Source organism: Vanellus vanellus, assembly GCF_965231255.1.
Source record: "Vanellus vanellus genome assembly, chromosome: 2".
Taxonomy (NCBI): domain Eukaryota; kingdom Metazoa; phylum Chordata; class Aves; order Charadriiformes; family Charadriidae; genus Vanellus; species Vanellus vanellus.
The window spans coordinates 12,573,468-12,590,450 of NC_138906.1; the positions used below are offsets into that span (position 1 = coordinate 12,573,468).

The following is a 16,983-nucleotide window of genomic DNA, read 5'->3' on the forward strand; positions in this document are numbered from 1 at the left end:
GCATTTTACAGCAAACGTCTGGAGAAGATGAAGTTGAGTTCTCAGATAAAGATGAACCTGATGGTGACGGAGATGGTTCTAGTGACTGTCCCACTGTCAGAGGCCCATTAACTTCCCTCAAAAGCCATCAGGGAGTGGTCATAGCAGCCGACTGGCTCGTTGGGGGGAAGCAAGCTGTGACAGCCTCATGGGATAGGACAGCAAATCTGTATGATGTAGAGACTTCTGAACTCGTCCATTCTCTTACAGGTATCTGTCCACTCACAAAAAGATAAATTGGTGATTTGTTTTTATATGTGGGATTATTTGTAGATATTGAAACATTGGGAAAAGCAAGTTGTTTCTCTGGACTACAATGTGAGTGTGTACAAGACTTTGAACTGCTGCTTAATGTTGTAATGGTTTCTAAAATTTCAACCTTGTTAATCCTCTGACCATGAATTTGTGTTCTTTTAAGCTTGTGATATAGCCTATGAAGTAGTTGTCTTTAAACTGAATGTAGCCAAACTTTAGTTCTTGCAAAATGCTTTTGCGGTGTTCACGACATGTTAAGTAGCAATAACCTATTGTTACTTAATAATCACGTGAAGTGAGTAGTGGTTTTTTTTGCTTTTAAATATAGTTCTAAACTTTTACAGCAGTAGTAACATTAGAGTTCAGAATGATTATTACTATCTTTTACTGTTTGGGGAAAAAAGAAAAAAATCATCAGCATTTCATTCCAAGTGTATGTGGAAATGAAAAGTCTTATTTTCATTAGCTTACATGTTCTCATCTGTGATTGTAGGGCATGACCAAGAGCTAACACATTGTTGTACACATCCCACCCAACGTCTTGTGGTGACGTCATCTCGCGATACAACCTTCCGTCTGTGGGATTTCAGAGATCCTTCTATCCATTCTGTGAATGTCTTTCAGGGCCACACAGAGTAAGTGACAGTTCCTTTGCAGGTTTTTACAAGTTCCAAAAGTATAAATGTATTCAGTTGCTAATCTGAACAAAACTGTTCCTGTGCTCTTTTTGAGGTACTAAGTTCATTCCCCTGTTTTATGAGACTGATTTTCATAGAAACCCCTAACTGTTTTCCTTCAAATGTAACACAGCAGTACTTAATTCCCAAAACAGCAGCCAGGGCTCTTGGTGTGATATTGCTTATATGGTAAGTCTAGATAAAACTCCTTACAGTTAAAGGTAATTTAACGTATGAGGTTGTTTTTGGCATTGGTTATGCCTGTAGTTTAGGGGTATTGCTGTAATGAAGTTGATCAAGCAGATTACCTCTGCTTGTCATGACGCGGTGTGAAATAAAGGTTACTTCTTTGGAACCAGTGGAAAAGGAAAAAAAAAAAAAAGCAGGATTAATTTTTACTCTTTAAGCTAAAGCTTCTAATTTGTCCATAAGAAATTAAAGTAAGGGCATTGATTACCATGTTCTGTGTTTTTGGTGTAATGTTTTTAGTTACCAATTTAGGCTCTTTTATATTGGCTACTGTTGAATATGGGCAAATGCAGTCATGAAAATCTATGTTGGTTTGTTGACTTACCTTTCTGTTAATCAGAGCTTTGATACATGGAAAATGCAGGAGTAACTTTGAAATACTTTATCCAAGGAAGTGAATCTTTTTTTAAAGATTTTGGAATGTTTGAACTTGACTGTTTCAGAAACAAATTTCACCTTCCTTCTTCAGAATAAAAGATGATTGTTAATCCTAGCTCAGAACAAAACCCACAGATATTTATTGCATTATGATTGAGTTTCAGTATCCACTTCCTTATTTTCCAAGCTGTTGGATAACCTATATATAAAGTAAAACCTCTTTAACCCCCCCCCCCCCCCCGCCGGACTTCTCAACTTGATAAATTAGTTGGTGCACGACAATGATCCCATATAAGTAGCCATCTTCTCCTAATAGAAGAGTAAGCTTAAATTTGTGGCGTGCATCCTAGAATTGTTTCATGCCATCATTTTTGTACTCTTCTATCTCTTTTTCTAGGATGACTTGTAAAAATTGGAAGTTTTTGTGTCCATTGGTGCTTGCATTTTTTTTCTGAGCTAATTAATTGTTTTGTCCCAGGACATCTTTTCAGAGAAAGGAAGATGATTGACATCAGTGTTTTTCCATATGTATGCTGACCAAAAGATGTTGATCTGGGGTGATAGTGTATACTGTAAAAGTTGTTAGCTGGTGTTTTGGCCTTTATCACTGAGATGTATAAACTCTCAGGGAGTTTATATTTTATGAATGGAATACACCTTGAGCAACCTCTTAGGTCACTCTTATTCCAGCTTTTAATTGTCTTCATATTTGTGTTTGTTGTATTGTCTGTCTCCATTTCTTTGAATGTATGAGTTTTTAGTATTGACATAAGCTTTTTCATCAAATGCGGTCTGACTTTTAAGAGTCTCAAAACTGACTTTACTGTTGAATGGCTAAGGTTGTTCAGCGCTCTGTTTTGTAGAAGAGGTAATTCTGTTATGAAGATGAGTATTTCACTGAGGAATGCAGTCGGAGGGGAGACGGGTGCTTGGTATTTTGTAGTCAAGACATACTTTGAAGGATTTTATTTTTTGGTCCATTATTGTACTGCTTATTAGCAAAATATTTTTAAACTACTCTCAAGTCAACACTATAACAATCTTCTCACATTAAGCAGCATAGAAGAAACTATTTTATGTATTGACTGGAAAATACATATACACAAGACATTTTTTGGCTTTCCAGAATGTCTATTTGAATAATTTGCCAAGCTTTTAACATTTTGATAGGCTCTTGGAATCAGTTCTATAAATTGGATGTTAGTCATTAATGCTGATGATTTAAATTCCTCAACCATCAGTTTTAACAGCCTCTTGCTAAGTACTACCTGATGAATAGCTGTCTAGAGCTTATATAGAGTAGCTATTTTTTTCTGTGTATTTCACCAGACCAACTCCTAATGCATTAAACTGATATAATTAGATACCAAACATCTCAATCATGAGGCCAATGTACAGTTTATTGTGTTGTAGCCCCCAGAATCTTACTCCATACTGATAATCCTTCTCACAAGGGATCCAAACCATCACTGAATCCAGGTGATGCATGGCTTGGAGTTTCAGTTTTGGTCCCTTGTGCCCTGTTTGATGCTGCCTGGCACACGCTTCTGCCTTGAACACTGTAAAGCTCCTCTTGGGGCTGAGTGCTTCTCCACGCAGCAGAACTGAACCAGAGCCTGAAGAGTGAGGTCAGTGCTGATGGAAGGCTCCCAGCCAGGGTGATGCAGCCTTCCCGTGGAGCGTCACAGCCCCACCAGCCCTGGAGGAGAAGGGGGGCACATGGCTTCTGCCTCTTGAAACTTTGCATCCAGCATGGGATTCGTGCCACTGTGAGCAGTTTTTAGTTTTGGAAATGCAAGGGAGGGTATAGACACTTTAAACCTGCTTGAAAATGCAGGTTTTTTGTTCCCTGGAATGTTACACTTTGTGTCTGTATGTGCACTAAAGACACACGTGGATAGTGTAACTTCAACTTCCTTTTTAGTAGCTTTAGTGAGTTACGTTGAAGATTTTGTCAAAATGGCACATTATCTTGTAAAAAATATAACATAATGATGCTGATGTGTTGAGAGACTAAGGTGTCCCCTTATATGCAGAGTATGATTTTATAAAATTAATTGACATCCAAAAATGGAAAGCAGTTGCTGTGTATTGCCTTGTATTATAAAGTGACGTTCTGTCAAAACAGGTGTATGTATACCAGCTATGAGAATTTGTTTGTATTTTAAGTAGGCGGACTAAGGAATCACATATTATTTTGGTATTTTGAGCATACGATGGCTTGATTATTAAAAGTGGAATATTTTGTATTGTCTACTATTATGACAGCCCAAGATAACAAATTATCCTCCAATAAGGCCAGAAGGAGTCTGTGGTGATGAGCATATCTGTTGCAAGCTTCATGCATTGATGCGTGTTTTGAATTAGGAAGTAGTTTTAGTAGAATTGCCAACTGTATATTAGGTTGTTCCAGTGATAAAGATTTCAGCTTAGCCCTTGGTAAATCCTGTAAGTTGCTCATCCCGGTGTGTAGTTCACTTCCCTGTTAAACTTTTTGTGCCTCCCTGTTCTGAGTTTGTCTAGCTTCAGTTTCTAGCTGCTGGATTTTGTCTGTAAGAGCTTTGTTTCCTATATTAATAGATACTTAGGTGATGATAACTTTCCTATACTTTCTTCTCTAAAAATTACCAGTTCTTTTTTATAAGGCACCTATTTTGCCTAAATATTGTGTTTTCCAATATATTTTGACATTTATGTATCCAAAGACCAAGTTTAGTACATTGGTAGTACTTTTGCATTTCAAGCCTGCATTCGTCTGAGTCTTAGAAGTACATTCAGGTCTTTTTTGAAGTTGCATATTCCTAGGGAAGTTTCCAAATATGTAAACATTGCTTGTTTACATTTTTCTTGTATATGACTATTTCACTTCAGTAAGTGACTTATTTGCCCATGCCCTGCTCGCATAGTGATAAAAGTATCTTCTCCTGTTTTAGGTTTGCTGTACCCCCAGTTCATCTCACTACTTATTCTCTACAGATGAAAATATAATGAAAGCGTGTGGAAATAAGACTGATTTTTGCTTAAATATAAAGCTTCATTTTTGTCTGTTTCTGTGTGCACACCAATAGGTTTTTATATTACTAGTTCTGTTAATCACCTTATAGAGGGATGTGACTGGCGATTAACAGAGCCCTGGGAAAAGGTTACTTTTATATTATCATCCAGACACTTACTTGTTGCATGTTAATTAAATTGACTTCCTGAGTTAAAGCCTCCAAAAATTACATAGCGGACTCAAATTCCAACACCTTTTCCCCAGCAGATACTGCTTTAAAATACATGTTTGATAATATATAGCACCAGCTGTTCTCCTATTGAGAAATTACTGAATTTAGAGGTTATTGATTAGAACTCGAAGCTGAACTAAGGTGGTGCTCTGAAGAGCAAAACACATCTAGCATCTACATGGAAATTTTCATTCCAGCTTCACTTCTGCTTTTGTTTGCCAACCCCTGCACAGCCATGTCTTGTCAAGGCTCTGAAGGCCGTTCTTTTTCCAACCTGGTGACCTAGTTGAACAGCTCTGGTGTTGACATTCTCTTGCTTATATTCTTGATGAGTTTTTTGTGTCTCTTCAAGTATTCTGCATTTGCTGAGGTCTATCTTGATATGCAGAGCCTTCTAAAATGTTCATATTGGACATCTTTACCATTTGTAGCTTAAAAAGAATCTTAGTCTGTACAGGTCCAGTCAAGTACTTTACATATTTTGTGCATTTATTCTGACAATTCATTAACACTGGAAATAACTGAATATGCTATTGGCAACACTGCTTATTAGCTCATGGATTCATATACATCTTTTAAACTGTATGCTGCTTTTGCTGCAGGTTTGTAATATATTGATGCTTGTATGCAGCTGAGGAGTTAGTTGGTAAATATTAAAGTCTTTTGTTTTGTTTAGTGAGCGTCAAAGGTACACAGTGGTTGGGCACATATCTCTTGAAATGCTTGAATAAAAATGTGTAGGACTTCCAAGTCTGGACTTGCAAATCATCCTTCAAAGAGTAAAATGTTGTTTTCAAAAGCAGCTTTGGGTTGTGATCCGTAAGTGAATATCCTTTGTTAATGCTTCTTGATTGTTTGGTATATAGTTATGCAGCAACTTGTCATGGTGATTAAATGCTCCAAAAAAAGAAAAATTTGAGCAGGTGCTTTTGACCTAACCAGAAAAACAGCAAAGTTTGTTTATGACTTCTTAAACTTACTGATCTTTGTAGCTAGATTGAGCCAGTGCATCAAATGTGAATGTGCATTAGCTGTTGGATCTGTATCTTTGTGTTATTTAATGGGCAAACTTAGAGAAAAAAATGCTGAAAGTGTGTCTTACCTTATTTCTGATTAAGAGATGTACAAGGTGATTTAGGGCACTTTCAGAATACAGTGTATTCCTTCTCCTTTCACTCTGGTTGTATGGCTACAGGAAATCAGAAGGGAAAGTTCCTGTTCATTTGCTGTCTGTATGTCTCTGAATATGCAGCTAGATGGGAACTTTGAAACTAGAGAATTGCAACTATGTCTTCCTTCCTCAATGTTTCATCTTCAAACTCCTATACTTACTGGAAAATCTGAATTAAAAAAAAAAAAAAATAAAAAATTTAAGCAGCAGCTGATTCTGACATTCTCGGCTGAATTCTGACATTGAGTGAATTGGGAATTAATGTCAAAATGGTATTCTGTATCAAGTGGCTAAAAACCGCTTTAGTTTTGCGGACACTCAAGTTTTCCCAAGGTCAGCTGGCTTTCCCAGATTCTTTATTCTGCAAGATTTAATTCTCATACTGTGCTATGTGTCTGCCTTGTTCTTGAAAGACCCAGTGATGGCAGAGGGGAAATGCCTGCTCTTCAGGCAGCAATGTCATTAGACATCCCTGCTGGAAAGTAGTCTTATTCTAGATATTCCCAATATTATGAGGTCATGGTTAGGTATTCTGATTCAGCCATGTTTTCTTGGTGAAGCTAAAGCATATCTAGATGTAGTTCTAATAATGCAAGTTTTGCACCTTTCACTAGAAGCTGTGGTAGAAAAGGGAATCTTTTGTGCCAAATAAAAAGTCACCAGTTGGCTGGTGTCAGTGGTGGTCGACCAGTTTAAAGCATCCTCCTTTCAAAACAGTCCTGTTCTTGCTGCAGCTATTAATGCCATCAGTGATGTTCTATCATTTTTCTATTGTTTCTAATCAAAGAACGCCTTAGGCATTCACCATGTGTGCATCTCTCAATCTAGCTTCTGTAAGAAATGCAAAAAATTTTCTGATGAAACATTCAGGTTTTTCCCCAAGTCTTACTGATTAAATAGATGATTCTGATATTACTTTGACTAGTCCTACCTTGTTCTGTGTTGTGTGTTAGGGTTTTTTTTTTACTCTTGCATTTTATTGAAAAAGCCCACAAACTTGCCTTTCAAACACTGTTCTGATCCCACCTTTGCATGTGCATATTCTTCAGATGAAGATTATGGCCTGGTCTTTAACCTCTAGGGCTAGCTTTTTTATTTTGTGCTTCTAAACGTATACATGTAAAAATCTTTTGGTTTACATTTATTGCATACATGTAATGGAGCATGTTAAGGTTTCAATAGTTTTCTTAGAGTTGTTAGCAGCCTTATTAGCTGATAGCTGAAGCACCTAGCTTTGCATTTGTCTAACTTCCCATTTGTTAGCTTCTTTATGAATCTGTTTCAGGAGAGAGTGGGGCCAGCATGTTTTGCATGCCTTCAGCTCATCCAAGTTACCTATATTTGCTCTCTTGAAAAGCTTGAATACCCATTTTCTATTCTAACCTTCCTCCAACCCAAATTTTTATATAAAAATGTTTTTTACAATTGTAAAGTTGTTAAGGCAACTTTAAATTGTTAATTCTTGTCCTAATGAGGACAAGAAAAGCAAATGCTGTGATGTTTTCTCCTTTCTGGCAAGCATTCTTTTATTTTTGTTTATATACCTGTATATATCGATGTATATAAACTTGAAGAATATGCATTTATTCCTTTTTCTTTATAGATCCGGGCATACCATTTTCTGTAAGGTTTATTGCAGTGATAGTAGATAAAAAGCTAACAGTTGAAACTGTTACTGGCTATAAGCTTCACAAGTAGGTTTTCTTACGGCCCTCTTTGTACCGGTTTTGACAAATATTTGTTTGCCATTTGATGGAATCTTAAGTTTGTTCATGGTGGTAAGGTTGTAAGTTTATTATTCTTTGGATGTTTTTGATGGCTGTTTTGTTTTCAGTAGATGCATGCATCTCTTATTACATGTGCTGAGAATAACTCCAAAGAAAATAGAAAAAAATTAAGATTTTTATTAGATTATTGCTACCACGTGCACATAAATGTACCATCGCTGGTTTTATAAGCCACAATAACTAGTATTCCATTTAAAATGTTTACAGGGAGAGGCTATTGTCAAACTAGGAGGTAAGGTATTAAAATCTGATGCTACAGACTTGATATTAGGGAGATTCTATAACTACTGTAGATTTTTTTTTTTTTTTTTTAAGTGAGGACAGCTAGACTTTCTCTGTTTTGAATTTTTTTTTTTCCATATTTGTATTAAAAGAATAATCAAAACTCCCTGAAGTTTAATTCCTGCTTCCTCTAAAAGGAAGAAACTTAAATATTGTAGTGAAAATCAGTTGCAAGGAGGCTTTGCTATAGGAAATACTCCTTGGAGTTCTAAGTAACTCATCTTACCAAGTTCTCTACCAATACTGTTCACTTTGAAATGGAGAGGCATGCTGCAACCACTCTTGAAATTCTGGAAAGTGACTAATTCTGTAACTGTTAGTTGTATGTCAGTATTTGAATAGTTCGGCAAGTAAAAAAAGTTACAGCACTGTCATGGAGTTGTCGAACTGCCTGAAAAAGCAATTTGAAAGATAATATTCTTTGATAGTTTTGTTTCCTTTACGTTCTTGACCCTTTTTTTGTTATCATTGGCTAACTTCCTCATGGTAAAAATTGCTTCCTAGTTAGAAAGAAATTAAAAAAAAAAAGAATAAACTACTCCTTAGGCTATAAGAGTAAGTGCTTAAAACTAAAAGCCCTGTAGCTGAAAGAAAAAAAATCTTTTAGGTGTTTTAGTTTGGGGAATGGGGTATGTAACATAGAGGTTTAGCTGTACTCAATGTTAGCCATTAGGGTTTTGTCAGTCACGTCAAAGACGTAGACAATGAATTTGTATCCAGTTGCTTATGAGTGCTTTAAGCTTCAGTAGATGGAGAGAATCTTAATTCCATTCTTGAATGCATGCCCTAAAAAGTGCTATGATTTTCTTTTTCAAATGACCCACAAAAAAGCATAGCCAAAGGTCTTTCCTTTGTATCCTGTTGAGTAGAGCATAACATTTTATAGTGCGTTGTCGTTCTGAAGCTTACATAACATATGCAGCAATCCTACAGGGATAAATGGACCTTTTTTAATCCCATCATAAATGTAACGGAATTGATTTTAAAGATATCTGCACCTTAACTAATTTACTAACATGCTATTGAGTAATTCTCATAAAAGCTAGTGATTGTTTTCAATCCTGTATCGTTTTATTATTTTAAGACAGATAGTGAGAAAAGGTGATACTGGCAATTTTCTCTAAATGTCATGAAACACATATATCTGGAATAGATATTGTTGATTTAAATGCTGAAAAAAATGACTTCTCAGTGCTAACAGTTATCTCTGAATTTCCCCTCTCCCTGTTTTGTGTTAGTTCCTTCATGGTTTGGTCTTAATGTTTCTCAATTTGGAGATCAGTTCTGCTGATATTTGGAGATAAATCCACCACCAGACTTTGTGAATTGTATTTGTAGCTCTTCGTGGAATCAGGTGACTTTAGTGTTTCTAAAACCTGAATGCACAATCAGATGTGGAGGTATTAGTGTGCTCCTTACCTGGTACTCCCATGGCCAGAGCTTTTGCCCTTTAAAATGGGCAAACTGTTGTCCATACCTGGAGGTTTTAATCCCAGTCGTGGCTTCCCTACAGGCTGCAGACTGCTCTGTGTGGGGATATGCTTTGTTTCTCTGAAACAAAGGAAACTTGTACAGGAAATGCTGTCCCAAAGGCAGCTTCCTGTAGGTTTTGTTCCTGAATTTTACCACTTAAAATGAGAGGCGTATTTGAGCACTCAAATTTTGCTGTTTAGCTACAGTTTGGTGTACATGGAACAAATTTATACGAAAGCTCTGTTTTAGTCCATTTTCTCCAGAACTTCATCCCACACACAGATTAATGCTTATGAGTAGCACAGGCACAAAAACATGTTGACTCCAAATGTTCAATGGTAAATCCCAGTATAGGTTGCAAATGAAAATGGAAAGAGCAGTGTTAACTCTTTTTTTTTTTGGGTGCATTGCCAATAAGGGTTCTGCATCAGCATTTTGTGGTCCAACTTTTTCAACATCTTTTTTTTTTTTTTTTTTCTTCCCTCCCCTATGTGTGAAATTTCAGCAGATTGTTATGCAAAACAGTTTTGTGTCTCAGTGTGACTGGGGAGACAGCTGTTCAGCCTAATGAGGAGTGCTAGCGATACAGTATTTCTGTTGATTGAGAACCACGGAGGGAGCAGGATGTTCGAGGCCAGGCAGTGGTGTGTGGTGAGGAAGTGCCACGCTGTCAGCTGGAAGTACACGCTCGGCTGCTCCCTACGACAAGATAAATGAGTTTTGCTGGGGTTTGGCGGAGGCTGACGTTTTTCTGGAGAATAGTTGTAGCACACCAAACTCCCAGTGGGACCCATGGTTTGAAGTGTCATAAGACTGCTTCTTCTTTGCCAGTTTTTTTTAATGTCCTACAATATCTGTCATTTTTTTGAGTTATTAAAATCCTAATGTCTTCTAGCATTCCATTAACACAGGGTCTAATGATCTTTTGTTGATGCTTTTTATTAATTTAGCCAAGGGGATGTTAAACACAGGTTTTTCTGGGTTACAACAAACTGAGGACTACTATAAACAGAAAGTAAAAATAGCCCCATGAAAATGCAGAAAGAGGTCTTCTAACTTTTGTCATGTGGGTGGGGTTAGGAAGGCAAACTTTTGAAAGGTTATTTGTATGTTGGCTGCTCTGCCAATTTCTTTCTTCCCCCACAGACTTTGCTTCCCTTTCTTCTCACCTGAGACTGAAATAAAATAGGCTGAAATCCTATTTTATTTTATAAGTAGGAAGTGGTCTTTCTTCTTGTTGCTATTGTCCCTTAATTAAAAAAAAAAAAAAAACCAAACAAAACACAACAAAACAAAACAAAAACCTGAGATGAGATGCATCTGTCTCATCCTAAGAGACATTCCAGATTACAATAGCAGAGGAGACAAAGCATGATCTGTAGTGTATAAGAAAACCTATGAGCGCAGCACTTGCTCATGTTTTCGTAAGTCATTGGTATTGTACGTGTTCTTGAATTTAAACGTATGTGGTTTTGAAATATCAACTCAATATGTTCCACTTAAAAAAACCCAAAACAAACAAACAAACAAAAACCCAACCCAAAAAACCCACCTGGTCTTTAGACAGATTACAATTAAGTACTGATAACCCTCCCCAGAGTTGTCAAATTTGTGAGAATGATTCTGCTTTTGGCCTTTCTAGACTTGGTATTAAGTTACTTAAAAGTTCTGGGCTTGCAATATTATTTTGAAAAAGACATATCTTTGAGAATTGAATTAAGTGTATCTATAGGTTCCCCTAGAAGAGTAATATTTCATTTTCTTAACACACAATATCTAGGACTGTTATGCAGTACTGTTTGCTTTGAAACTGTGACCAAAATTCTTGATCATAAGTAGTGGGTTCAGTAAAAAGTGCTTTTATATCTAGCCTTTAAGCTCAAAGCTCCTTATGAAAAAGGCTGGTTTTGTAGTCACGTGTGCTTGCAAATAGTGCATATCCCAGCCTGCAGTGTCTTACAGGGATGGATTGTTGCGATGGTAGGCAGAAGACTAAGGCTATGAAACGCCTTTAAAGATGTCACTGAAAATGGCTCAGCAGCCTTCCCTTTGCCTTTCTATTGCTTGCCTAGTCACCAGAGAGAGCTACAGCAGAACTTCATTGCATTTTTATTTTACAAACTTTTTCTTAGTGTACCCAGTAATTTCTGAATGAATAGTTAAACTGAAAGCAATACAGAAAAGGATTTTCTTTTGAGAATCTTCTTGTTTTTACAGGAGCAGAAAGGGTCAAGCTAACCTATGATGGCATTCCGTTTGTATGGCGATAGTTTCAAAAGTTTTGAAAGGTGGTAAATCTAAGAAAGAGGGAATTTTATGTGGTCAAAGAAACAACTATACTTGACAGTGATAAGTGATAAAGCAAACCAATACGAGAGCAAAGAAGCTGGAAAGTGTTTAAAGTTGTGACAAAAAGCATCCAAAATTGGGGGGTTATTTTAAGACAGTTTCACAACATATTCCACCTGTAATTGGGATAAAAGGTATGAGGGAAAAAGTGATCAGGTCCGTGTGTTGGCAGCAGAATGCTAAAACACTTTGTATTCACTCACCTGGAGCTTTTCTATGACTTGAATTCCTCATACTGTTGTGTACAAGGAAGTCTCCCAAGGTATGTGCAATGTATGGAGATTTAATAGCAAATTTTAAACTTATAAACAACACTTTTTCAAATGGGTTACAGCAATATGGAGTATTTTGCAGTATTTACAGTTATTTTGCAGCTTGCATAAAGAGCTAGTGAAGAGAGAAATTCAGACATCAGTAAGTTTAATGGAGGTCAGGCAGATGGAAGACAAGTTCTGTGCTAAAAACATACCTACCCTATTCTGCAATAATTTGACTATGTGAATGAGTTTTCTTCCCAAATGCGAAGGTGCCTGATGAAAGAGACCTCATCAGTTGTGGCCTTCATGTATGTTTTAACTTTTTGACTTTTGGTTCATAAAGTCCGGAAGATTAGGCGAAGACCTCTTGATGCTTATTGTAATCATCTCCCTAGTAGCTTAGCTGCACTCTAATAAGGCATTAGGAAACTTGGTATCATGAATAAAGTGGGCCTTCATCTTAATTAAAACTTAATTTGGTGTCAATTTAAATTAAGAGGCTTGCATAAACTGGTCCGTTGTGACCTGGCTAGTGCTAATCTCAATCAGCAGCTTGGATAGGACATGAATTCAAATTTCTGCAGAACAACCAAAGTGACAGTAACAACTGACAACTTAAATTAAAATTACTAAATCCTAAGAAATTGATGTGCATGACCCAAGTTACAAGATAGGTCATTAAATCAAATCTGTAGAAACAGAGTTGAGAAGCCTTCTGTAACGATTTTAGGGAGAGACAAAAATGCATTGTTAGTACATTGTGTGGCCAGAAAATAACTGGATTTGAGTTGAGAATTTATGTGGTTCTAAAATGAAAATAGTAGTACAAAAACTTTAATTGGCTAATATGAAATAATAGGTAAAAGATTTTAAAAAAAATCACCTCATCATGAGAACTATTCATATGACCTCAGCAGTATACTGTTCTCTGAAAGTATAAAATACAAAGGAAATAAAATTCTGTATATAGTATCTTCTGAAAGTAATATACTGCACTTCCAGTTGCTGCAAATAGTCTTGGGAGTCTTTCTCTGGCTGCCTATGTGCATTTATGAATGCAATGCGTAAAATTTGAAGAACTGTCTGGTCATACTTTGTATTACTACTGCTTGCCGTTTTTTTTGTCTGACTCTCAGGCTTTAGCTACTTGTAAAGTGGGAAGTCACAATTAGAAATTGTTAGATTGCTGTAGCTATTGCTAGCAGAGTTACACTGGAAGCTCTGTGTATGTATTACAGCATGTTTAGGTTTGTGTACAAAATAGCTTTAGCTACATCTCAGGTCAGGTATTTTGGATCTCCTCAGAGTCTGTGCTGTAAATGACAAATGCCTGAGGTAGTTCTACAGAAGTCTTTGGATTGAAAATAAAGAAACTTGACTACTTGTCTCAAAGCACTTGAGAGGAAGAATTGTACTGTGTGCTACTGATTCAGTTTTTGTTGTCTGATAAGCCATAAACATTAGTATGGAACTTCAAAAGTGAATTAAGTTTCAAGAATGGACATGTTTAGCTCATGTTAGGATTGGTGGAATATGAGAGGTGCCTCCAGAGTGACTCTTCACTGTTGAACTTCTTTTCCTGGCATTTCCGCCAGTCAAGCCCTGTATACCTTACATGACACAGCTTCTTGTAAGAATGATATTTATTCTGAAATACCCACTTGGAGTTTTAATATTTCAGGTTGCTTTGGTTTAAAAAGAAAGAAAGAAAGAAAAAAAAAAGGCAAGTTACATATTTTAAAGGAAAGACAGGAACAGAAAATAGAACTCTCAATCAGATACTAGTTTAATAAATAACTTCAGATCTTGACATCTTTCTTTTTACTCCTGATTGTTTAGCACTGTGACATCTGCAGTTTTCACTGTGGGAGACAACGTTGTTTCTGGTAGTGATGATCGCACTGTAAAAGTTTGGGATTTGAAAAATATGAGGTCTCCTATTGCAACCATCCGTACAGATTCTGCAGTCAACAGGTAAGCAGATCTCCGAGTTACTACTTTTCTTAATTCACTGAATATACATTTAATTTTAGTCACTAAAATTGAAGTTCAGATTTATGAGATTTTGAAAAAGGTCTGAAGTGATTTTATACAATGCAGCTATAGTCAATATTAATTTTCAGTAAATACATCATATTGCTTTTCTGAGATTTTTTTATATGGGTTGCAGATGTTAAGGCTGTTTGAGCATCTAGTACAATAGAAAACACCTTAGTGGTTTAATAATTTTTTTCTTTTTTCACCTGTGAATTCTAATCAGCAAAAAATCAGCTGTATCACTTCTCATGAGCTTAAACTTCTACTGTCAAGTTCTATTTGCCAGGCTCACTGTCTTGTACATAACCTGCTTTTGTCTCTTCTATGCAGGATTAACGTATGTGTTGGCCAAAGAATCATTGCCCTTCCACATGATAACCGGCAGGTTAGATTATTTGACATGTCAGGAGTACGATTAGCACGCCTCCCTCGCAGTAATAGACAGGTAACTGAATATTTATAGCCTTAAAGTATGTCTGTTCTTCTTTCGTACAAGGTTAAAACTAGGATTTGGTCTCTCTTGTTTAAAAGATGGAAAAATGCTGAAAGACACTTGTCTATTCAAATATGCTGCTGTTATTGAATATTACCAGCATGCAAATACATAACATATTTTGAATTTTTTAATTGGAATTGGAAAGGATGTTTCAACTGGATTTCATCATAATTTTTCTCCTTACTACAGTGAAACTAATGTCTGCCTTCTCTTTGAAATGGAAAAAATGTCTAAGAGCATTTAAAATGTGTTTTAATGTCTTGATGTGAATCGTATCAGAAAAGTGACTCATGAGGATTAATATTTTGGTTTTTAATTATGCAATTTTAAATTTGTTACATAATGAAACATAAAAGGAAGAAAGTGGGAGTCAGTTTTGTGAGCTCACCTTGTTTGGTGATAACTTTTTTTTTTCTTCCCTGCTTATGCACATAAGCATTATGCAGGGAAAAAAATTCTTGATACTTGATACCAAGTAGTAAACCATCCTTGTTGCAGCCATCAAGTTTTGTGCATTTGTGGTGCTATTTGGCATGGCAAGCATCACTAATGGAGCAAATTAGACTAAGTGAAGTTAATTGGATTATGCCACTTCAGTCACCTTTTTGGGGTTAATTCAGCAGCTTTTGACAGAATTTAGGAAGGGGTTTTAAGACTAAATAAGTCTTTTTTAACGTTTTTCTAGTTTAGGGGATTTTTTTAGTCTATTGTTTAGTCTTGATTTTTCTTTTTTTCTTTAATATTTTCATTCAGGTTGACACTACTGAAATTGTGTCAATTTTTTTTTTTTAACTTAAATGTTGGTCAGAGTCCTCCTTGGGGCATTTTTCTTACTACTGGATTTGAACAATAGATGACGTATTGCTTTTCCTCAACATGACGTTCCTCCTGCTGTAGTATTATCCTTTCTGAATTATGAATGTGATGGATGCTTGATCTTGCATTTTATAGCAAAGAAGTTGCCAGCAAGTAGTTCCATATTTTAAGATTGCTTTTATAAATAGAAGTGCTAAAATCAAAATGCTATTTGCTTTTCTAAATAAAATGTAATTAGACAGCAAACATACCTTGGAAAATGGAAAAGTTTTGATGCACCTCTTTGTATGCTTCTGTCATTACGGACCCAGTGCTGACAGTTAAGGAGTTTCATCACTATAAAGATTTTTCCCTTGCAGGTGAAAGTAACCTCAAGTAACGTTTGTAAAAACTGGTGTAAGCATTAGCAAGTTTGTGTTTTGAGTTGCACTAACTTGTTGACTTCGAAGCTTTCAAAATCTATCGTAAGTGATAACTGCTATCTCCTGAACTGCTGCAGGGCCACAGAAGGATGGTATGCTGCACAGCGTGGAGTGAGGACCATCCAATATGTAACCTCTTCACATGTGGATTTGATCGTCAGGCTATTGGCTGGAACATCAACATCCCTGCTCTGTTACAAGAAAAATGAAATGCTGGAAGAATTTTTGTGTTTTATGTTGCCATGGACTTCGACACTTTCGCAGACTTTTCTGAATACTGGTCTGCTATCGCTGTAAAAGCTCTTCCTTAAGTGGAGACTTTAGCAAATGTTGTTCTTGTTACCACATTGTGCACAGTTTGCATGAATTGTACAGAAAATGTGATTTTTTTAAAATTAGTTTGTCTTGTGTATGAACTTTTATATTTTGGCATCCACTGGTCAATATGTTCACTGTTGCATAGAGCACATAAATGTTCATAAGTTATTTAGCATTTAATAGATACACAGTAGGGCATTACATTTGTGACATAAATGTGAAACTTCCGTAATTAATGTAGAGAGTGTATAGCAGTTTGTTACGTTTTTCCATGACTCTACATATCTGCCTTGTGTTAAAAAGACTCTGCAGGGCTAAAACTTTGAAATGAAGTGTGAATTTCACTAGTTGTATGATTGTAAACATTTTCCTGTTTGCATCTGATTTGGAATACTTTTTTAGTGCTGCAGTATAGTGCAACTTCAACTCCATTTTTATTCCAGTTACTGGAGAAATAGTAGATTTGAGAAGGAAAACACAAGCAAGTTGTAGTAAGTGTAGACTGCCAGGTTTATTCGGAATGCTTTTTGTACCTTTTCTTTTAAAAAAGAGAAATATTCGTTCTGCCCATCTTATATAAAGTGATTCTGAAATTTCATGGCATTTCATACTAGCAAAAATCCAAAATATTATGATTCTAATCACTGAAATCTAGTCAAGCAAATTTTGAAGCACTTTAGTTTATAGCGATTGTTATAAACCATTTATGAAAGTTTGACTTTACCAGTGAATGTGAGCTGACCTTTGTAA

The 16,983-nt window shown here is 36.1% G+C and overlaps 1 protein-coding gene across 1 annotated transcript in view; it reads left to right on the forward strand.

Annotated features, from left to right (window-relative positions):
* WDR37 (WD repeat domain 37) overlaps window positions 1-16,339 on the forward strand; it is a 38,043-nt gene extending 21,704 nt beyond the window's left edge. Inside the window, exons 9-13 of the mRNA XM_082479229.1 lie at window positions 12-249; window positions 788-929; window positions 13,984-14,118; window positions 14,512-14,626; window positions 15,993-16,339. Of these exons, the coding sequence (XP_082335355.1) occupies window positions 12-249; window positions 788-929; window positions 13,984-14,118; window positions 14,512-14,626; window positions 15,993-16,124 (762 nt within the window). The 3' untranslated portion in view covers window positions 16,125-16,339. The remainder of the gene's footprint in view (window positions 1-11; window positions 250-787; window positions 930-13,983; window positions 14,119-14,511; window positions 14,627-15,992) is intronic.
* Window positions 16,340-16,983: the final 644 nt, after the last annotated feature.